This window comes from Melospiza georgiana, chromosome Z, assembly GCF_028018845.1.
Source record: "Melospiza georgiana isolate bMelGeo1 chromosome Z, bMelGeo1.pri, whole genome shotgun sequence".
NCBI lineage: Eukaryota > Metazoa > Chordata > Aves > Passeriformes > Passerellidae > Melospiza > Melospiza georgiana.
Window position 1 is genome coordinate 48,619,481 of NC_080465.1, and position 24,288 is coordinate 48,643,768.

Here is a 24,288-nt window from a genome sequence, read left to right on the forward strand (position 1 = left end):
TTAATTCCTGAGGTGACTGAAATAAAGTAAAACTGAATAAAGAAGGGGGAAAAGTCTACACCCCACTTTGAGAAATGTCAAGGAAAAACATTTTCACTTCCTATTAAAACAGTGCATCCACATATCACTATATAATTAAGCTAGGCAGAAGATCCTGTTTATAATATGTGAAAACCAAAAAGTGAACAAACTACAACCATGTGTCAAAGTCAATAAAAAAAATACAGGAGAGGGAAAGGAAAAAGGTGTATAAGGCATGCAGGTAGGAAAAACATCATTACAGATATGGCAGTTTTCTTTTTAAAAAAGAAACATTTTTATCCTCTTAAATTTAGATTAGAAACTGAGTATTTAAATACACCAGGCCAAAATTAACTACATCAACATTTGCAAGCAGCTTCTAATACAAAAACTGACCTCTTGAAAAGAAATATCTATTTAAATTAACAATAAATAAAAAAGAGAAACATACCAAATTTGGCCCAAAATTGATGCCACCTTATAAAAAAAGTATTTTCCTAAAGAAATATGGACAGAATCTCAACTTTATAAATATTTTTGCTTTCAAGTTCTAAACTGCAAATAATTTACTATAAGAAGTAGTAGAATTCAAAAACATCTTGACAGGGAAGTGTCTATATATATATATACATATATATATATGTGCTATATTATAAACTTATGCAACATCCCCAAGAGCAGTTGTGCTTATGAATTAATGCTACACAGGTTGCACAACCGTGGACAACATTTAAAGAACTAAAATAAACCAACTAAAACTATAAATAATACAATATTGTTTTTTAAATGTGAGATCACAAAGAAAAAGTCTTACACTGAGTAAGCAAAAGAGGTGGCTATTGCACACATATACTTCTGCTGCTATAAAAGCAAGATCTAGTGATGAAAGTATTTTTACCTTGCACTGAAATGCACAACTGCACTGCTGCCAGAGTACATGTAATATAAATGCAAACAAACTTAGCTGTTTTAAAAACAATACCCGTGATGCTGTGCAGTGAGGCAATACTCTGTAAATCATTTATTTCCCATGTAGTGGACAAATCCAGTCACTGTAATGATTTTTCCACATGTTGAATAGTAAAATCAAACTGCTTATTTTCCCACAAGTCACTGTGAGAATAAGGGTCTTGCTATACTCCTTAAAGCCTTCAATTTAAAAGTTAATTCTAGAAATTTGGAACTGTAACATCAGGGTCTTTTGCCATTAATAACAACGATAACACAACCAATGGCTAAAGAGCAGTTATTTGTAGAACAGTTCAACAACTCACTTAAGAAAGAGTTTTAGTGCACTTCGCTCATTTTAGCCAACATGCTACATTGCCCTTTTTGCATACAAAGCGGACTCATTGATTTCCACTTTAAGAAAAAAATGACTTGGCAAGCAAAACACTGTGACAAGCTGCCCTTTTCTTCCTTAGACATTTTAAGACAGAAGCTTTGCAAGATATTACACAATTCTTTGCTTTTATTATTAAGTGAGAAAGTCTGATTTGTAACATTGTCACATTGCTAGTCAGAAATGCTTCAGTGATGGAAGTCAACACTGGGTCAACACAAGGCCTCATTCTATGACATTCGTTTACAGAGAACTTATAATGATTTTCAACACACCCAACAGAAAATTCCTTCAGAAGAAAGTCCCATTATTCTTTCTGTAGTGGGCATGTTACTACATAAATGACAATTTTTGTTTCTGGACAAAACATCCCCAATCTTCACGAGAACAAATGGACTTCTACAGGTGTTACAGAAGTCTTCACACATCATCATCATCTGATGTATCACTGCTGCTTGTCTCAGAATCCTCATTCTCCAGAGCAGGTTTGAAAGTGCTGTTTTTCCAGGGGCTAAATTTAAAATTACAGATGAGGCCATTTTTCAAAATGCCATTTTTCCGAAGGCCATTTTTTTGTAACTGAAATGTGAAAACATGACACATTTAGAGAAAGAAAATGCCAACACAACAATCTGTTGCAATTCAATACTCTTTGCATCTTCACCTCTGGGCTACACTGGATCCACAGCTTTTCATATGTACACAGAAAGGATAACTCCCCTGTGAGCCTTCACCTCTGGCCAGCCACCTGCATCCCAGTGTCTCCAGCTGCGCTGAACTCCTGCAGTCAATGAGAGCTCACCCTGCTCTCATCCATGTCCCCACATATCTTGCCCCAGAGATCCTTTCTCCCAAATGGTCTCCCCTGCAATCCAGTCCCCTTTCCCACAGTGCTGCAAACATCTGTGCTAAGAAGGGCAAAGGACAACAGGGAAGGGGCCCAGAAGAGATGCTGCAGACAGGAATGGGTATCACAGCAATTGGAAATTCAAAGATACTGAAGAAAGGAAACAGCTGATTCTGCAAAAAAGAAAGGAATTACTGCATTTTCAATGTCATGCAGAATGCGTGCACTAAAACAAGCACTTGAAATTTTAATATTCCAATATTAAATTATTAATATTTCAAATAATATTGGAATTACCAAATGTTTACACTATTCTCATTTCTGACTCTTTCTCACTGACCCCACCAGGTATTCTCAACACTCCTAATAAAAAAAAATAAAAATTAAAAAAAAAAAAGAAGGAAAAGTCAAGTCTAGATTACTTTTTCATACTTTGTTACTAGTAAATTAAATGTCTCACAAATAAAAAAAAAATTGCAGCTCTCAGAGTACCACGAAAACTGCAGAAAAAACAAAAACCTTGAAAGAATGAAAGAAGAATCTCTTTCCTTAGGCTAAGCTAAGGAGCTTGAAAGCCTGTGCACTTCTACCTCCAACAATACTTAAAGTACCCAGAAGTACACCCTAACCTTCCCTTGATGCTTTGTGAATAGGCCTGAGCTACAGTCAGCATTGGTACCCAATTTTACTGAAGCAGCTATACTTCCAAAAGCACAGTACTGAAATGGTACTGCAACAGCAACATTCCTAATGATCAAAATTACTGCAGATCCTCCTCAAAGGAAGGCATCAAGGGTAACTAACTGCAGGTTTATAATGGAAAATAACTTAGTTTTACCTGTTCACTAATGACTTGAAACTCCCTCATCTCATCCTCAGTTAGTGGAGCACATGTTTCATCATTTTCACTGTCTTCCTGCCAGCCCATCTCCTTTAACAACCTTTAAATTAAGAAGGACAACATTAGGAATTTGCTACACACACTCAAACACTTCAAGCTCTGCCTACATACATGTCTGAAGACCTGTAACAAATGCATTGATTAATCAGCCAGTATTTTTTTTAAATAAACTCTCACAATAAGTGTGAGTTCAAAGTCTTATAAAAGCTATGTAAACCCTATCCAACCATCGTATGTGGTAAAAACTGTACCTTCATTCTAAGGCAAGAGATCTGTGTCAGAACAGTAAGAATGTGTTTTCTTAACATAACTTAAAGCTGTCAGTGAAGCAGCAATGTATTCACTCCCCTGAGAATAATATGAGTAGACAAAGACACACTGAGGGACTCTGCAGGTTTTCCTGAATAACAAAGCAGAGCAAAGCATAAGGAATATTGGTGGTGTCCCTCAATGGAATGCAACGGCCTCATGTGATTTATTTTTATACCACACGCTAATATCAAGAGCTGTGTCAGGTTTCTTTACAATTGAGTCTCAGCCAACAGCACATGGTGGTTTTTCAGCTCAAACAGCTAGGAGTGGATTTTGGGATAAGGGGAAGAAATGAGGAGAAAGACTCCTCTTGTAACTAAGCTTAAGATATATAAAGATGCAATAATCAGCATGTTTTGGCTAGTTCCTAAAGAAGGATGGCAGTATCTGAGCAGGAAGAAAGTGGTTTTACATTTGAAGATGGTATAAAAACAGTGATTATCTGAAGGTGAAGATACTGTGACATTTAACAATGAAGGCATTAAGTTTGCTTGCTGCAAAGTTTTTTCCAAAAGGATTAGCGCCTTCTTCAGGTAAACCAGGTATCTTTTGACCTTAAACATTAAAACAGACTAAAGTTATTTTACAAAAAACAAAAAGGTTTCTAAAATGTATGCCAGAACTGACACTTAAGAGCTAAAAAACAGTGAATATATTAAAATAGCAAGACAAACTCACAGCTGACACCACATACCAGGCACTTCATTTAGGCAGACAGCAGCAAAAAATGTCATCACAATCCTCCCCACAAAGAACTCTATATCCCAATACAGTGAGTGGATGTGCACTGGGAAAATTTGCATTTTTAGAACTGTAACAAAAGCCTGGAATTGTAGAAGGAGAAAGCTACTCTGCTTAAAAAAAAGTCAGTAGGACAGTAACAGAAATAGAAATTGTATCCTCTGTTGCATTTGGACCAAATTAGAAAGCACAACAGGCAGGAACAATCAAGTCATCCAAAACTCTAAGAGAATATATTGTACAGAAAAACACAATGCTCAATGCAGTTCAATGACAGCTGATCTTCAGTTTTACTGCAAGCAAGCTCAGACATAACCATGGCATTCAGTGAAGTAAACAGCTACAGAGCCTCTGTTAATGTAAGTAAAATTTAGGCTAATAGCTAACTAACTTTAAAGCAACAGTCTGTAATGTTAGCACCACTGTCCCTTTAAACTGACACCATTCTAGAATGGTTAGAAGGATGAACTACATAAAAAAAATTACAACCTGATACCAACAGGATTGCTGCACGTTGGAAACTTCCCCAGCAGGAAGGAAGCCCTTTTTGTACCAAATGTGCCAATACTTTTCCTAGGCATGCAAAAGTAACCTGGGAGCTAAGGTGGTGACCCATTGTGTAATTTACCACAAAAAGGTTTACCACAACATCTGTCCACATGTGTGCTGAGCTCACAGCCAAAGCACTGTGGCAGTATGGACACACAGCCTCTCTGGAATACCACAGAAGAAAGACATTTGCCCAGAAATCCTAACAAGACTATTTAAAGTAATTTGAATTGAAAAACTAAGAGTTAGATTTGACTCCCACCCGCCAGCCAAAAAATCATGAGCCTCTAGTGGCCATAGATTTCACAGACTCCCAGAATATCCTGAGTTGGAAGGGATCCACAAAGAATGTGGCATCCAACTCCTAGTCCTGAACAGAACAACCCCAAGAATCATACCCTGTGGCTGAAAATACTGCCCAAACACTTGAACTCTGTCATGCTTGGTGTTTTTTGGAATCCTGTTCCAGTGCCCAACTATCCTCTGGATGAAGAACATTCTGTCTTTCTCAAAGTCACAGATTTTCTCCCTACAATGGCAAGCACCATTTTCCATTTTTCTATTCCAAATTAATATCTGGCAAGTTGAAGTCCCCCATTAGGACAGCAGCAGTTGATTCAGAGGTGTTCCTTAACTCCTTAAAGGACAGTCAGTGTCATTATCCTGGGTGAACGGCCTACAGTGGACTCCAACAGTGACATCTGCTTTTGTTTGCTCCTTAATCCTTATCCAGAGGCCCATAACCATGCCATCACCAGCCACACGCTCCAAATATTCCACCCCATCCATTAGATACAACACCACTCCCCCACCTCTCCTGCTGTCTGTGCCTCCTGAGGAGCCTGCCCCATCCACAATGCTCCAGTGACAGAACTCATCCCACACGGTGTCACTTATGGCAGTGATGTTGCCAATGGTGGGAAAAAAGGAACAGAGCAGGGTGCCTTGTACTCTTCATCCTCAGGAGGAGTAGGAGGAAATGAAAGTTTCTTCTACACACACTACAAAATGAAGAGTTGTCTAGTCCAATGTATAGACTATCACTGAAAAAAAATCTCTCTAAACTATAAGAATCTGACAGAAGACTGGGCCATGATTATCCAGTAGCATAATTCTTGTATCTACCAAATGCTACTGCAGTTGGATTACTGGGATAATAGAATTGTTTCAATCATTTTCATGAAAATACTTTCTCACCTTCCAGTGGACTGTCTTGTGATATCACTAATAGTGTCAACAAGTCAGCTACAAAAATAATTAACTACTTTAATAATGATTAAAAGCTCACTGAAGTTTTATATAAGATGCAGCACTTAAAAGATTTTAATTCAAACAGCAATTACATGTATTGCTCCTCCCAGACACCTAGACCAAATCAGAGGGATGAAATCACTATGTAGTTTGCTATATTCTTTATTAAGAAATAAACTTTTTTTACTTAAAAATTGGATGTAAATCAGTACACAGGTCTAAGAAACAAAGTATATCTCGTTAAATCAGTACATGTCTAAAAGATAAATTTTACATTAGTCAAGAAACATTTTATGCTTTCTCAGTTTTCAGATTCTGACTTCTGCACTAGCAAGAATTTATGAACATGCTCAGCTATCATGAAGAAAAACTCTATGTTTTATATAGTACATACCTATGCTCTGCCTCAAGTGAGCTCGAAAGAACATTTGCCTGAGGGAAAGCTGAAGACTGAATGATCTGCTGAGGTGTAATTGAAGCATTGCCATTCTCCTGCAGAATCTCATTTTCAAAGTTTCGGTTTATATCTCTCTCACGATGAGAACTGTTGTTGTTATGGAAGCTGAAGGACTCATCATCCTAAATACAAAAATAATTTTATATTAAAAATGTAAAAGTGAATTCCATCCACAAGTACATATCCAGAAGTGCTGCAATTCAGTAGTTCTGTTTAGTTTAAATTAAATTTAAATGGAGAGACTCTGTACTTCACAGGTACTTCACTTCTGTTCTGGCATTTGCAACATCTGCATGCTACAGAATTCCTAAGATACACTACTGATTAAATAATGCAGAAAGCACCTCACAAGCTTTTCCCCAATTTTTTTTCCTTCAAAGTTTCATACGTATATTAAAATTCAAACGTACTTCAGCTGTTCTTCATACTTACAGAAATAATGGACTGTTGAATTTTTATTGTTCCTAAGTAAATATCAGAGCTGTATGTCGCAGAAGTAGTCTGAAAATATATGAGTTCTCAAGTTTACTTGGTCTAAGGGACAGGTCACAACACCCATACCGCAAATTCTCTGCCATGAATTCAGAAAGACTGCAGACTGCTCTTTAAATTCAGACAAGCTCACTTACACACATGCACTCAACCCTAGCTTCTCAGGCTGTTGTGAACACCAACTGGAAATTACTAGACATTAAATACAAATCAGGAAGAAAATTTATTTACAAAGACAACTGTTCAGGTTCACTCAAAGATTAAAAGGTCTTTAGTCTATAAACATGAGGTATTTCTTTCTACTCTACTCATTCAGCAACCCATAATTCGTATTTATGAATGAGCTGAATAGCCTCAGAAGTCTTACCAACTGTAAAAACAAAGAAGAGTAGAATCATTATTAGTTAAAACCTTCTCAATAACAAAATCCCTAAACTGAGCATATAACAGCATTACCCATAGCAGGAGGAAATAATGCAATCTTCTGCACCTGTAAGAAATCATACTTTAGAGCACAGGATCAACACCACCATCGTTTCCCTCCCACTCATATGCTGTCTGCTTTCAGAAATATTAGAACAGTCAGCAAGATATTGTTAAGAACACATATCCCAGTAAACACACATTCAGCTGTTACATTATATGCCTGAAGAATATGTCACATAATACCAAGAAAAATTTATAAATTTACTAAGCAGTTCTGTAGGACAAACCAGCTTCTTCCAAGTGTGATTCAGCCGCTGAGTACAATTTGCCTCATTATTTCATAATTCTGAATCTCTAGATGGTTCCTAAGATCTTTATAATCTTAAATCAAAATCTTTGTGTATTTCCTGAACACATGAACAAAGCTATCCCCAATATCCATTTCAGGGTACTCAGTCACAGAATACCTAATGAAAAGATGTAGGATTTTCTTAGCTGACACATACAGCTAAGTTATACAGTCCCATTACAGCAAATTGCATTTTGCTTGAAAAAGGATCAGGGTCAGTAAAGTCAATTTCACTTTTAACAGCAAAGTACACTGGCACTGTTTCCTTTTTAATATCTCAAAAGCCTAATATCACTTCCTCAAAACCATTTGTTTATCTGGCTGATTTCTAATTTATGGGATTTTTTGTTTTAATAAGACATTTTAAACCACTCATTTACAGCAAACAGGCTTGTAAGCACCTCATTCTGAATAATAAAGTACTTATCTTCACCTGGACTATGATAACTGGTATGATAACTTGGTGGCTGGTAGCATTTGACACAAATATTCTCAAGTATCAATCGAACACTGCATAAATCAATTCAGACTGAGAGAAACCTGATGCATATTATACCCAGCCTTATAGGCCCTTCAAGCTCTCAATTAGTTAGAACCAGTGGTTTATGCATATAGTGAGCTATTGCTCCTTTGATTAGATAAGAATAGAGAACTTCTGGCTACCTAAACACTAATTAGAAAGGAAATGGTTTGAGAAGCTTTGAGAAGCAGAACAAACTATTTTGTTTTGTAGGATAACTAGCAGCCAGGGTATGAAATCCTGCCCTTCACAAGTCTGTTGGGACTAGGTGGGATTCACACAAGAGTACAGAGGGAGTCAGCAGTTCACTGAGCTACTTTCCATCATTTACCAGCAGCCCCGGATTACCAGAGAGGTCTCAGGCAACTGGAGGTTGGAAAACGCGATGCTCATTTGCAGAAAGTATTGGAAGGAGATTCCAGGGAACTACAGGCATGTCAGACTTGCCGTGGTACCAAGGAAGGTAGACCTTCTATGACCAGGGGACTGCTTAGGGGATGAAGAAAAGGTTGTGAATGTTTTCTGCTTAAACTTCAATAAAACCTTTTCTTTGACACAGTATCCCAGAGAATTCTGCAGAAGCTGTCAGCCCATGGCTTGGAGAGGGGCACTCTTCACTGGGTAAAAACTGCCTAGATGGGAGTCCAAAGAGTGGTGGGTGGTGAGTGGAGCCATATTCAGCTGGCAGCCGCTCATGGGTGGGGCTCCCCAGGGCTCTCTACTGACCACTTTACCAATGATTTGACAAGTGTGCCTCAGTCAGTTTACAGGTGACACCAAAATGGGTGAGAATTCTGATCTGCTGGAGGGCAGGAAGGCTCTGCAGAGGGGTCTGGTCAGGATGGATCAACAGGCCAAGGCCAGTGGTGTGAGGTTCAACAAGGCCCAGTGCCAGGTCCTGCTCTTGGGTCACAACAGCCCCAGGCAGCTCCACAGGCTGGGGCAGAGTGGCTGGAAAGGAGCTGGGGGTGCTGGTGACAGCAGCTGGACATGAGCCAGGCTGTGCCCAGGTGGCCAAGAAGGCCAATGGCATCCTGGCCTGGATCAGCAATGCTGTGGCCAGCAGGGCCAGGGCAGGGATTTTCCCCCTGTGCTGGGCCCTGCTGAGGCCACAGCTCCAGTGCTGTGTCCAGGGCTGGGCCCTCACTGCAGGAAAGGCCCTGAGGGGCTGGAGAGAGCCCAGAGAAGGGCAATGGAGCTGGGGCAGGCTCTGGGGCACAAGTGCTGTGAGGAGCAGCTGAGGGAGCTGGGGGTGTTTGTCCTGGAGAAAAGGAGGCTCAAGGGAACCTCTCACCCTCTATAGCTGCCTGAAAGGAGGCTATGGACAGGTGGGGCCAACACCCTGACAGGACACAAGAAATGGCCTCAAGTTCTGTGAGGGGAGATTCAGGTTAGACACCAGGAAGACTTTCTTCATAGGAAGACTTTCTACCACAGGAAGGGTAGTCTAGCACTGTAATGGGCTGTACAGGGAAGTGGCTGAGTCACCATCCCTGGAGGTATTTAAATGCCATTTAGATGTGACACTTGAATACACAGTTTACTTGCAGGCTTGTCAGTACTGTTAATGGTTGGACTTGATCTCAAAGGTCTTTTCCAATATATATTAATGCATGATTAGTTTACTAAGCCTAATGTATCTTTTTTTATTGTTGCTAAAGACACACGAGTACTTAAGTCATCAACATGCACTAAAAGATACTGCAGAAAGATAAAAAGAAACTACAAAGCAGCACTGGAGGAAGAGTAGTACTTGGAACAATGTTTTTAAATTAATCAAAAGGTAATTCCTTTCCTTCATTTAAGGATCTATAGACCAACAGCTATTTACAGCAAAATTAGAAGTAGTTTATCATTTGTCTGAAACCTACTGGATCTACAGCAAGTATGAACAAAATTACCTTCTCTTGTCCATCATGATTCTCATCTTCATGTTCCTCTTTCACTCTATCTCTCTTCAATGCTTTCAAAAATTCACTCTTCTTATCAGTCCGCATTCTTGTCAATTTTGTTAAACGAAGCTGACCAGCTTTGTCAACAGGGGATGAAGAATTTGACCGATTACACTAGTAAAGGAAGTCAGAAAAAGAAAGAATGTTAGAAACATGTTCATTCAGAAAAATTTTAATTAAAGACACAGGTACCTGTTCTTTCAGATTTCACATATATTCACAGTCAAAAGTAGAGGGAAGATCGGTATTTTGGTATAAACAGTTTGCAGATGTAAACCCAGAGATGCAGCTTTATGGAGCACTGCTAGTGAACAGTGGGCCTTCTGAAACATGTAACACCTTTAGCAATTTTAAAGTCTAAAACCATCAGGCTGTATTTTCTGATGTGGGTTTTTATTCTAAATCAAACCTACAAAGGAAACTGCAGTATTTTGAGGCCAGTGATGTGCATTCCACCTTTTCTGAACGTTAAGTTCCAAAAAAACCCATATTTAATACAATTCTGTATAAAATTTACTGGCCATCCTCACTTAAGCAAATTAAATGTTTTATAAATTTTATTACAGCTACTACTTTACCTCTTTCACTGAATTTTGTGTTACAGCAAATGCCTTGACAGTTGATTTGAAAGGACCATATGCAGATTCATGAGGAAACACATTCCCAAGTTTATTTTCTTTTGCTTGGCTTTTCCACTGTGTGGGCTAAACAGAGAAGTAAAGAGTCATTAACTACAAAAGGATTCTTTTCAAGAATCTTCAGAAAAATGATCAAGCAAAAGCAAATCATAACTGCAACCTGAATGTAGTGCAAACATCTGTTTTCTTGTGGAAAAGAGGCTGTTTATGAGCAATTCATCTGCTCATAAATACTGTTCACGCTGTTTATATAAAAAACTAAAATTTCTAAACAATTAAGATCTTTATATTTGAGGTATCGAAAATGAAATATGGGACTTCAACAGCTGAAAGTATTATTTTAGATTCAAAAATGTTACAGAGTTAAGAACTAATCCACCATATGCTCCCAAGAGCTCAGAAAAATTCCTGAAACAAAAAAATAGAGATTAAACCAGTGAGAATAGTTCAGTTGGTTAGAGACTGGTGATAATAATGCCAGGGTTGTGGGTTTGAAGTCCGTATGGACCATTCATTTAAGAACTGGACTTGGTGCCTTCCAACTCAGAATATTCTGATTATGCATATGGAAAGTTGCATTTGGAAACAGACCAGAATGATACTACTAAGTTGTAATGTCATCTCTGTCTATAACTGGGATAAATTCTGAAGGTAATATTATGCTGACTATATTTCTCTACAATGTACCTAATTTTGTTCTGTTGAAATCATACATACAAAAGGGACTGCTACTCCATAAGTTTAAACCAGCATTTTTACTCTCACTTGTACAGTTGCTGCACTTCTCAAAAGTGGTAGATGGGAAGCAAAGAGAACGATATTATAATTTAAAAAGAAAACTGCAAAAAAAAAAAGTTGTTTCTATTCATTTTTGGGGTGTGTTGCATTTTGTAAGTGTTGAATACATGATAATCTAGGAACGGTACTGTCAGGGATGAAATAAACACACTCGGAATCATAGCATGATTTTTCTAGGCATGTTTTTTGTAACACTGGTATCCAATACTCACCTTTGCAGGTGGAGTTACAGGTTTGGGGACTAATCCTTTATAAACACTTGTGCCAGTTCCATTCCTTACCGGCTGCGAGTGAAGAGTTCCCACTACTGGGAATCCAGATATCCGCAGTTCTTTTGTACTGCCTTTTTTAATGACCAGCATTCTCTGAGATCTAGATTTGGGATTTAAAGGGTACTCTGGAAGAAAAAAAGAAGTGTGTATATATATAGATATATCTCTGTGTGTGTTTGTGTGTGCCTGTGTACACAACTCACTAGTTTGTATTTCATAAGGTACTGGAACAGCCATATGATTCAGAGCAAACAGGTATAAATCAGGAACTTAAATGAGTATTAGCTCCACAAATAACATACTGTGAAAACCTGGAAAAACACAGGTTCCCGTTGCATTTTCTACAGTCATCATTTTAAAAATATTTCACTTGGCAATGCAGGAACTGCACTTTTCAAACGAAAATATATTCTTCAAAGAAACCTGCTACACATTTCTAGAGACTCCTGTGTAGTAATTCTACAATCAAAATACTGTTAGTTGTTGATAGTTACTCAAACTTCACAAGAGTTTATGGCTTTCATATTCCCCTTAAGACTTCCTGAAGAATAATTAGTTATATATTTATTAACAGCTCAATTTAGAGCTCTGCACTGAGGTTCTATAAACATGAGACAAGATGTGCACTACACATTAGACCATAGCAATGACCAGTTTCTCTAGCTCCATGCTTCAGATGGACATAACAGGAAAAAAATTCCATGTTCATTGGAGAACAAATTAGGAGACATACAAATTAGTCAGCTATCAAACTAGAGAAACTGCCATTTAGCAGTATTAAGGAACATCCATTAAAAACAGTTCTAAAATTTTCAAAAAGAAAAAAAAATCTTTTTTTGTACATGCATTCCAACATTAAGAGCCTTTTCAAGGATTATCTCCTCTCCCTGCAAGCAATTCTACTTCACTATACCCTCGGTTTAAAAAAAAAACCAACAAACCCTATCTTAAAAGAACACATGACTTTTGTTTTGTTTAGCAGATAGATGCTACAAAATAGTTATCATAACTGTAAGTTTAATTCTCATTAAATCTCATGACAAGATTTTTCATAATATTTACAGGCTCCCATCACATATACACAACGTAAAATGGAATCTAAGAGATGTCTATGTTTTTAACAGATATTAGAAGGGATTGTAACACTCCTCTATCCTGAAAAATTTTTTCCTCCTAAAGGGAATAACAACAGCCTTCAGTTTTTCAATTACAAAACACGACTCTTTTATTGAAAGATAGGTTATCACATGAAAGCTGCTAACAACACAAAACCAGAAAGCTGTCCAATTATTTATGATGCTGTAAAGGTCTGCAGCAACTGGATATTTATATTGAGGGGGTTGGCCTATATCTAATATTACTTTAGCATGCAAAAAATACTGGTTAAGTATGAGTAAAGAATCAGCAAATTAAAATACCTTTAAAATCTCAGTATTAGCAGTAGTCTAAGTAGACAAGTAAATTAATGTTTAATTAATTTTTTTAAAATAAAGAGAAATATTCGTATTTTGGGTACATTTACTTTAAAACCCCTGCCATCTGAAGCTACCACCTTCTTGGGATAAACAACTGAAAACATAAAGCCCATCAGAATTGTAAAGTGTGCCACACACTCAGGTGTGTGAAAACAATCCGGACTACCGGTCTCCTCAATGCCCCTGCCCAGGATTGTATTTGTCATACAAACAATACACAAACACAACCAACAGCATAAGACATTTGCTTCCAGAAAGAGACCTTAAATCTCTGCAAGCTAAACTACTCTTCCAGCTCTCCCAGGTTTCTCTCCAAATTCTCCCAACTCATTTTACAAAGCCTTCAGCTAGCAATCAATACCACTTATTTAGGTGACCAACCTTCATTGCACTTCCTCTTGAAAATAAAGGTGAAGATTTCTTGACATCTTTACAAAAAAAAGACGTATACTTGTTCTGGGAAAGAGTATTAGTTGTGGTAGCATCTACAGACTAGCTAACTGATACGCATATGGAAGTGCTACCCTTTAACAAAAAGATACATACATTGTAATAATATTGAAGTCTTCTCAATCTATACTTTTAGAATTCTAAAAAGAGGCTTGTGTTTCAAATAAAACAGCTTCAGATATCTGCTATGTTTTTGCATTTAAAAACATCAAAAATACTCACCCCACACACCTGCAGCTAGAGATTTATTCTGGTTTGGTTCCCTCTCATAGTCAGGATTTAAAGATGGCTGAAAGAAAGTTTTGTCATTTTTAAAAAAAGTAACCCTTGAACTGTGGGATGAATGAACTAAAGAATCACAATAACACCAGCAGCATGACCTCTGCTGACAGACTAAACACCTCCCCCAGGAACCAAACAGAAAAATGTTTACTTGTTTCTCTTCTCTAACAAAATATCTCAGGCAGCAGCCAATGCCATTATATGACAGCAGCAGAGAAAGCAAAAAACCAGCCATGTATGTTTCTTCAAAGAGTAAGATCACCCTTCCCCTTACATCCCAACTGCAGGTTAAAGCATCAGAGCTCAAAGGCCACAGGCATGAAAATTACTTTTGTTACTATTTCAGATTCCAATAAGATAACTGTGTAGAATTTAATATATACACGTACCACAACAGATAGGAATCCAACTGTAGTTTCACTTGAATACACAAATAAGAATAATAAATATATAGTGAAAAATCTGGTTATAAAATGAGAAACAAGTTATTAGACAAACTACCAACACTCCCTTACCTACAGAAAATTCCTTACATGATGATCTGAAACTGGTGAAATCTCATGAAGCGACTTGTAATGGACAAAATGGTATTTGCAGACAAATGAAACCTTTTTAATTGTAATTACAATTTACTTACGAAGTCCTCAGCCTCAAACTGGTTGGGTACTTCTTTTACTTCCTTTTTCTGGGTTTCATTACCAAGTACACTGTTTTCACGCAGTCCCTGGCCTTTTCCACAATGGAAGGTGCTGCTACGAGTACGGGAACCTCCACCATGGTACCCTCCACATTGGTTTATATTTTCTGGAGCATTTCTGCCTTGTGAACGCCAGCCATTCCTCTCTTTTCGCCCAAAATGCCCTTGGATTTTAAAATTTTAAATAAATGTAATTACAAACCATTTAAAAATAATATTTTACTCTGCAGAATTGTTTAAAAAGTTGAATCACAAGCTCTATACACTGGGATACAATAGCATAGGAAACAAGTTTTCATTCACATAAGCAGCAGGGAAGGATCTCACAAAACAGTGCCAGAGAGAAAATAGCCACCCAATGCTACAACAAGTCAACCTCTTTTTCTGGCTACTCATTTTATATGTTTTTGGCTAGAGTATTAACTCAACACTTGTGTTCTACTCAAGAGAGAAATACACCTGGAATTGCATCAGTTTAGCCAACCCTTATGCTCACATCCTCTCCCAGATTAGTCTTTCCATTACCTCTCTTTCACTGCAGAAAAAGCATTTAGCACACATGAGCTGTCATCATCAGACTTCCTTTCTAGCTAGTGCTACAAAGAAATGACACAAACACATTCACAGTGTTCCATAAATTATACCTCCATTTGGCCTTCCAGTGTTAGGATCAAACCCTTCCGAAGAATTGTGTCTTCTGCGATTTGCTTCATAACGATTCTCTGCCCATGAAAAATTTTCAGAATGTTTCTCAAAATTCAGTGATGACTGCAAAGGAGCATAAATGGTAGACCTGAGATCTGATTGCTAACAACTTAATCATCAGAACTGTAACATGCACATTGTTGACAGTACATAATTCATTCTTACAAGAACTTTGAACAACAGACAATGCAGCAGTCCTCTCATGCAGAGCTGTGTCACCATCTCTCAGGCTAACAAAGTGGAAGCTGCATCTTCTGATCCAGGACACTGAAACAGTCCTTAAGTCACATGCCTGTGACACAAGGTAAGAAGTGTCTACTTTGTTTTGGCAGCAAAACAGAGCAAAAGTGACATGTGTTGCAGCAGAAAATTTTTTTTTTTAAAAGATAAGAAAGGACAGAAGATCACAACTTGGAAGGCTGAGAAGAAGTCTGGGATCTTAATCTGGATTTTCAGAAAGAAAGGAATCCCTTCCACCCCAGGCAGCTGTACTCAAACAAAACTTAATTCACTAATCTTGTCATTATTACAATTTAAAAAGGAAAATACAAGTAGTTATGAAATACTAATAAAATCTAGAATCAGAAGTGCCCAGATTCACAAAGATACTTCAAATTTTCAGCTTATAAGCACACATTAAAAAATTTTTAAAGAAATTAATCTTTAATATATCAGTAGGAAGTAGTTAACTACAATCTTATCTTGAAAACAGCACCAAGAAATCAAACTACATCCTGACTAGAATTCATACCTAAAGGGATTAAACCAAAAAACATTTTTACACAACCCATATCTTCCTTATAACTTCTCTCTGAGTGTACCTTTAAACTTACTTCCTTCTTCCCACCTAACCCACACAGGAAATCACACACACAAAAAAAGATCCCCAAAGCTCTATGGAAAACGCCCCTGTAGAGCTCAAGGTGCTGTTCAATATTCACTGCTTAAAATTCAAACTCAAATAAGCATGTCGACAAAAATCAAAGCAGGTATTTTTAGACTGTTAATTTTGAGAAGTCAAATGTACAGGGACTACCCTCTCAATCTGAGACATGGGACATGAATTACTTGACAAACTCTCCTTGGAGAGAGCAAGACCAGAAGACTGCAAAAAATTGTTAAAATAAAAGTACTTCAAAAATTACCAAATTAATCTAAATATTTACGTGAAAGAAAATCCTTAAACAGATTTTGACTGAGCTGTCAAAAATTTCAGAAAGCACTAGATCTGCCAATCTTAGGTGAAATTTTAGAAGATACTTCATGTGTTCATTTACATACAACAACCTCTAAAGATTGTTTTTGGAATTCAACTTTCTTTTTTTGTATGACCTTCAAAACAATCAACGTTTTCACAAAGTATAACTGACAGCAATTTATATGTTGCGTTTGAGTCGTACATGCTACCAGGAATCCGACGCTTCTGAAATGTGTGCAAAGATCACGCAGTTTGCATTTTCCCCACATGATGGAGATACCTGCCTATGAAGCCTCTCGAGGCAGAGATGACAGTAAGCTTTGTAATCAAAAGGAAATGTATTGATTACTTCTGTAAGTTGAGAAACTATTTGACTCAGTTCAGCCAATCAAGAAAAAGGGATAGAAACAACATAGATTTTAAGAAATACAGGAAGTCTAACTGCTTAACAAGAAGTAAAAGAGAGCTGTAAAACTGCCTTTATCTATCTGCAATGTTCCCATACCCTTTTCACAGCAATATTTTCTTAAAAGTTCTGTCCATGTCCCAAAATGGTTTCACTATTCACAACACCTTCCCATTCCAGCTGCCCATCTGTAATACTGCACCGACAAAACACCTTAGCTCCAGACCTGGACAAAACCCACTGAGTGACAGATACACACCTATTTAGGTGGATTTTGCTGTGTAGTTGACAGAGAGATGAGAAAAGCTTGCTGTTAAATGGAAATCAGAAGCAATAGATGAGATGGATTTTCAATCAAGCTACAATCTGTATATCATATTGAAAAGCTCATTCACAATCACAGTTTCCTGGTAGCAGGTTTCTGTAATGCCAGTCTTGACCTATGTAAGGAAAAACATCTCAGCTACCAAGGGCTCAAGGGGAAAACAAGGTTCCTATAGGTGTAATCTCTGAAAGTGATCACATCTCAGGCATATAAAAATTGACTAAGCAGAGCTCAGATTCTACTTCTCAAACATTTAAATGTTGCTGATACCATAGCCTCACGCCAGCTCCATTCTGCATGAAACATGAGATACCTTGCCTTCCTCACCCCTTCCTCTTCATCTCCTGCTTTTCTCTTCTGCTTTTTTGATATACAGCAGAAAATAAGTCTATTTAGGAAATAGAAGGGACAGGGAGCCACAACACTTGTGACCTGCCTTGTGGAGAAATCACAAGTCTTATTCTGCAAACTAAGAACTACAAACAGACTTTTCAAGCACTTAAAATCCAAATGGGCTGTGTATCACAGAACGCTCATCATTGAGGGAGCAGGTAATACAGGGAAATAAGGTGCATTCCAACAAATATTACAACAGAGTAATACATACAACATGGAGTTTCTGAAAGAGGAGAAAATCTAACTAAACTCCATGAGACAAATAATCATCGAAGAGGAAAGGAAAAATGCAAAAAGATTTCACACAATTCAGAAATGAGATGACAAATATAACCCATACTTCAGATATATTCTAGTGGTGCTAGAGTACTTCTGAAACTTTGTTTTATCCTGCTATATTGGCACATAAAGCATGCAGGTAAAGCTCTTGCAGCAGACTCCCTAAATATGTAGTGAAGATTGTTTTGCAATTGTGACACCACATCAATTAAGCTCCAGATACTTTTCCAATTTAAAACATATTACATTGAAAAAATCAGATCAAAAGAGTTGAATGAATCAGAAATCATAGAGAATGAAAACAAAGAGACTGCTTCTTAATTTGGATTTTCAGACACTAAGTATCTGGGAACAGATAGGCTTTATGTTCCCAGAAACAGACTATACTAAACAAAGAATCTAGCTAGGTCAGGGTAGAAGAGACTTAAACAAAGTGATATAAATAAGGACATTCAATGACCTGACTAAAAAAAATGTGTTTATGTTTGTGCAGACACACAGAATCAAAGCATTAGGAACACAATTAACACTGCCATCTCCCCACGCATTTAACAATACCATAAAGCCTATTGCCCTAAGTTTCTCAAGGCCAAGCATTTTCCATGGAGGTGACAGACTGCACAAAGTTTCTATATTAAAAAAAACAAAGCAATTCTCATAGCAGCAGTTATAAATATTGAATTCAAACTATTATAATGAAGATAGGTCTACAAATAGGAAAACAAATAACAGGAGTTTTAATCTCCATGGCTGACTCTGCTTCTGCATTTGCACAAATTAAGAAAGAGTAGAAAAAACATTTCTGAGCTAGACTTCCAGGAATATTTACTAATTCTAACAATTAAGAGATTATTATTTCCCATTTCCAAGCTGTCCCATAGTAGTAGTCTAAACAGAGTGGAGATGCCTAACAGTATGAAAGTACCACACTCCACCAGCAGCAACAAGCATTTCACCATCAACTGCAGAGCCACTTCAGAGACTCCAAAAAAGCATAGTTTTAATCACTTGGATGACAGAATAATACTCCCTTAAAATTTAAAGGACACAATTAAAAATCAGAAACAATAACATCAAGAACATGCTTTGTCTTGGTACTTCTAGCATGGAACACAAAGTATTTAAGTTTAAACACCTGAAGAAGGTAGTCTTAAACCAACCATAGCCAAGGCCAGATATGTGGTTCTCTCCATGAACTAAGCTGCTGAAGCAAAAAACTCTACTGCAGTCATCTGTCACCACAGTATTCATGAAGAGATTGGCGTTTTTACTGTGATTGAGGTTATGACATTTAGATTTCCCTAATAATGAGAGTGTCTTTTCAAAACAACAATACAAAACATACCTTTGTTGATGATGGTGGAGTAGGAAAATTAAGCCAGGCTGGAGCAAAATCATGCTGCGCCATTTAGGTCCGGTCTCTCCGAATCAATGAAAAAAAGCTTAGCACCTCATGGCAAGTCCCTGTAATCAGAAGAAAATACAAGGGGATTACACTTCTTGTCTTTTGTTCAGTATTTCACTTCTGTTTTCATGTATTGTTTTCCTCATAGATCTGATTTAGAATCTATCATCATATCATTTACAGCATCAAATCTGTGTTTTTATTACTAAAATGTCACATAAATCAAATATATCACAGGAATTATGAAAATATAAATGTAACATTTCTTTCTTTATTTCCTTCTATAAATGGGATGAAGCATCTTGTGTAAGGTCTGATCAAGAACACTTTGGCAAAACTAGCTTGCTGAAATACATTCTGGTACTATCTAGAAGGGACCTGGCAAGCTATTTTATTAGCTTCCTAGAAGCTGGTATTTTTAATTAATCCCTAACAGTAAGTCTCAGTGGCCATATGAAAGTTCCTTATGAAAAACCTAAATACTTGGGCTCATTACAAACCTCACAATGACTCTATGTCTCCTCTCCAATGGAAACAGAGTCTATATGTCCAGAGTAGCAAAATCCAGTAAAATTCTCTAGCTAGAAAATGGGCCAAAGAACATAATGGTTTACTATTAAAACCCACAAATACTTTTTCTACCCTACACTCTTCTTACAGGTAAGAAAATATTTCTCAATAGGCAAGAGAATACAAGGTAATGTGAACTATATTACCTGAAGCTGAACTGCAGCAGAGACAGGAAAGAAATGGATTAAACACTTCCTAAATTACACTAGGGCAACCAAACCATGCTCTGCAGCTAGTCACAGCAAAATGGTCAATGACTCAAAAAATTTCTAAGTATGATATACATGCAATTAGAAATCCAGCTAGTGAAAACATAATAAACACCCACACACATTCTATAGGGAGGCCCAAATAAACGTTAATTCCACATCTCTGCACAGCAGAGTGCAAATCTGTTATTGAGCACAGATATAATTCACTTTAATCTCCAGCTGCTGTAATGTATTGGTAAGAGATGTGGAATGTGAACTTGGTAACTCATAATTATGGTTGTTCTCCGGCCTGAACTTGAATATTGCAGGCTACTGCACATTTCCATCGACAGACAAGACTGTTCCAGCTTCTAAAAGGAAGTCTAATAGATTTGTTAGATTTGACTTCGTGTAAGTCTGTACTTAGTTGAGCTGCTGTTTGTTTTAATGACGTGAGCTCATATCTAAGTTTTTTGGAACATCCAATACCATGGACAAACTGTAGGGTAGGATGTACAATCAGTACAGTTAAACACGGACAAGGTTAAAGATATGTCTCACCCAAATAACTAACTTAAAATTACTCTGCTGAAGTCATTCAACTCACTCCTACACCAACTTCAGCAATAAATCCAGAGAAAATTTCTAAGTATTTCCAATTATATCAAACTAGTAAAATATAAATGAATAAAATTCTGGAGTCAAAGAACCATCATAGAAATGGCTTCTCTTCCTAAAAGGAACCACATTCACTTTTACTATTGTATCCCACGCAGCAACAGTATACAAAAGGGCATATGTTTACAAATGAACCAAAAGATGTTAAATTAAGAAACAACAAATCTGAGCAGATTCCAGCAAGAAAAAAGTTTATTCCCCTTCACTTGGACACAGTTCTCTTCAAGCAGAAGAATCATGATATCTTCAGAAATTATCAAGACAGATTTTCAGTACTGAAAGATTGACACAACAACAACAAAGTCTTCAGACTGAGGCACTTACAGTCTGAAAAGCAGTAAGATTAGGTTTATGCTAAGTGAGAACTTAAAGATTCCACAAAGTACCACCAAGTTATGTGTTCATCAGCTATTAATTACAGCAGAGAAAATCCACTAACAATGTGACTTCATAGATTTATATTAATGTTTTTAGAAAACTAGTCAAGCTTCCTAACATTATTTATGCAACTGCCACAAGAAGAGTTTGTTATTAACTCACTATCATACTTACCTTTTATCCTTTGCACAAAAGACTGCATGATCACCAAGTAACCAAGGTCTGGAAAAGGTATTTTGCAAAATAATAAGCTTTTCCCACAGCTTACCAACACTGGCTACCTATTTCTTCATGCAAAAATTTTTCTAGAAGCAGATTCAAGTCTTCCTCATGTTCTCAGCTAAAAAAGTTCTGAAAAAAAATTGATATTGTGCTCTGTCGTATGAGTCAGCCCTTTTCTTAGAAAGAAATAAACTTAAGTGGTTAAGGCAGAGACCTGCACCAAAACTACACAATACTCAGAGCCAAGTCAGCAACAGAATATATATGTAAGTCTCAATAAACCCATAAAAGACAAACTTTTAGGGCTAATTGTCCAAATAGTTTTAACAAAAAAAACAGCAAGAAAAAAAGCACAGACGAATTTCTAGAAACTATCTGACCAAACTCAGAGGTTTGCAGTTAGGCACTAACATGAAAAACAACTCCTGTGATACTCCACACCTAAGTTAAGAAAATATTTTCTTTCACCTAATTGTACATATGCCTGGTCCAGCAATTAGACATGGGAACAGAGACTTCTTTCATTATTAAACCTTTCTAACTTTGAATAGGCACAAACATCCCAGACATAATTGAACTGGGAAACAAAGGGCAGGTCAGGAAAAGATATTTTAAAACTGTATTAGAGGACATAGTCTACCCAGCTTAAAGTTACTGTTTTCATATTTTACCAGGTTTCATAAACATTCTTACAGCTGCCAGCTTTCTGATGTTGCCAACAAGTTTGACCTATATATAAGAAAAAATATTATAAGTATGATCTCTGTTCAAATGATCTGACACATATTTGATAGCTCTAGGGTACTCTTCATTCTCAGGAAGGTATTTTTGAAAGGTGAAAATGTGAAATCTGAAAACAGATCACAAAACATAAGAATGGGATGTCAGCAAGGCAGGCAGGATTTACTAAGCTTAAACCCTTTGTGATCAGCTTGGCTGCCAACACTAGTGCATTTCTTGCTTGTTTTCCAACTTCAGCTGTACCAACAACTATCAAATTATACTGCAACACATTCTAACATTAAAAAGGTTCTTTCTCCCTTCTTTCCCTGCTATTCAGGTCCATACCTAAGCTATGCCAAAGAGTCAGAGATGCATCTACATTCTGTGTCCACGAAAGCATTTGCAACCTCTCTTCAGGTTGCATACATACTATCTACTACTTTTAAATTAAACAAAAACAACATTTAAAGTATTTTAATAGAACAAACGTCAATAGCATAAAATTGCTTTTATTACTGACATGAAACTATACATCTACCAGGAAGTTTTCTCTTGCATACACACAACACAAACACTGTTCAGTAACTAATAAAGCAGCTGATGCACTCCCAGCACTAACAGAAGTAAGCCTAGTGAGGTAAACACCACAGAGTCAAACACAATTCCAGTGCTTTCAGAAACTCTCCGGGTAACAAAAGAGCAGGCCCAAAATTCATAATGAATGTTTAAGTCACCATTCCCTATCTGAACTGCCATTCTCTAACTGAACTAAGGTAAAAGCTAACTTGGCTCAGACTCTCAGCTACTGAAGCAGAGCTGCACAATTCTAGAAAGAAAAAGATACTGAAATATGGCTACCCTCATACTATTAACACTCAAATTCATTTAAAAGTCTTTAGTCAGACTGGTCAAACTATTGTCTCATCTCAGCAATAGCCTCTTGTGACCAATTCAAGTAAAGTATAGTGACCTTAGTGACCTCAATAACAAAAGTGTTCCATAGCCCATAAATTTAGATAAAAGTGATGTGTTGCTGTGTTGTGGATAATAGAATAGTTTAGTGCAAAGAAAGAAATCCTGTTCTTAAGTTTTACATCTTAAGGGGAGGATCTGAAAGAAGTCTATAAAGAATTTTGCTTTAAGTAACATGCAGTAATTAATCCAATATTCAATTAAATAAAAATTAATTCTGAAGTTTTATGAAGTATGATCTTCAATAATAAGGTACTGACAGTGAAGGAATAATGAACAGCTGATTCCAGATGATATACAGTGAAGAGATTTATCATAAATATTACTCAGTCATCTGCTTTGAGCCACATTTGCAGCTGAAATAAGACTTCACCAAATACACCCAACCAACGCACAGAAAAGGTTAGGCTGGACTTTTTTTATGATTGAGTCGACAAGGTCCTTTTGTGACAGAAACTATTTCTTACCAGTTGTAAACCAGTAGGAAACCCTATATTCTAAATGAATTTGTGTAACCTGCATAGTATCTGGGGAAAGTTGATGTATAGTCTCTGTCTTACAAAAATAAGTAACATGCTACAAAAAGGGAATCAGAAAGCTACTGCATGAAACAAAGTCAAGACTTCTGGGAAAAGGCTAAGAAACAACTCTTAGGGTCAACACCCAAACCTGCAAAAACAACAGAAATTAAGTCAAAACAAGTACCATTAGTTTATCTTGTACTTACCAAATTTAATTAAGAAATCAAACAGTAAAGACTATAGTCAATTTTCCTCACACTACTACATTTTTCTTTTTAAATTCACATAAAACAAGTGAAATCACACTTAAGAACAACAATAGAGGGATTCAACACTTTACTTGATGCAATAACAAACTATTCCAGGGATCAGGGACATGAAATGTCTAAGGAATCTGGCTTACTTTGCATCACAAAATGAAGACATAAGACTTATTTAAAAAGTGGTTATGAACATCTAAAGGAGAAAATTTCAGCAAGAAAGGAGATGTGTTAATCCAATACACCACCAGAATCACAGGGTATCAATCACAGTAGATTGAAGGTGG

The 24,288-nt window shown here is 36.9% G+C and overlaps 1 protein-coding gene across 2 annotated transcripts in view; it reads right to left on the bottom strand.

Moving 5' to 3' along the window:
- Positions 1 to 1,474: 1,474 nt before the first annotated feature.
- GPBP1 (GC-rich promoter binding protein 1) overlaps positions 1,475 to 24,288 on the bottom strand; it is a 32,281-nt gene continuing 9,467 nt past the window's right edge. The window contains exons 2-11 of one of the 2 annotated variants that reach the window (XM_058044268.1): positions 19,427 to 19,545; positions 15,417 to 15,540; positions 14,713 to 14,936; positions 14,016 to 14,082; positions 11,809 to 11,993; positions 10,739 to 10,864; positions 10,110 to 10,274; positions 6,359 to 6,543; positions 3,049 to 3,151; positions 1,475 to 1,942 (exon numbers count right to left, since the gene is read on the bottom strand). In XM_058044268.1, coding sequence (XP_057900251.1) covers positions 1,784 to 1,942; positions 3,049 to 3,151; positions 6,359 to 6,543; positions 10,110 to 10,274; positions 10,739 to 10,864; positions 11,809 to 11,993; positions 14,016 to 14,082; positions 14,713 to 14,936; positions 15,417 to 15,540; positions 19,427 to 19,489 — 1,401 coding nt within the window. In that variant the 5' untranslated portion in view covers positions 19,490 to 19,545 and the 3' untranslated portion in view covers positions 1,475 to 1,783. Of the gene's footprint in view, positions 2,384 to 3,048; positions 3,152 to 6,358; positions 6,544 to 10,109; positions 10,275 to 10,738; positions 10,865 to 11,808; positions 11,994 to 14,015; positions 14,083 to 14,712; positions 14,937 to 15,416; positions 15,541 to 19,426; positions 19,546 to 24,288 lie in introns of both variants that reach the window. The other variant, XM_058044267.1, reaches the window with a different exon arrangement.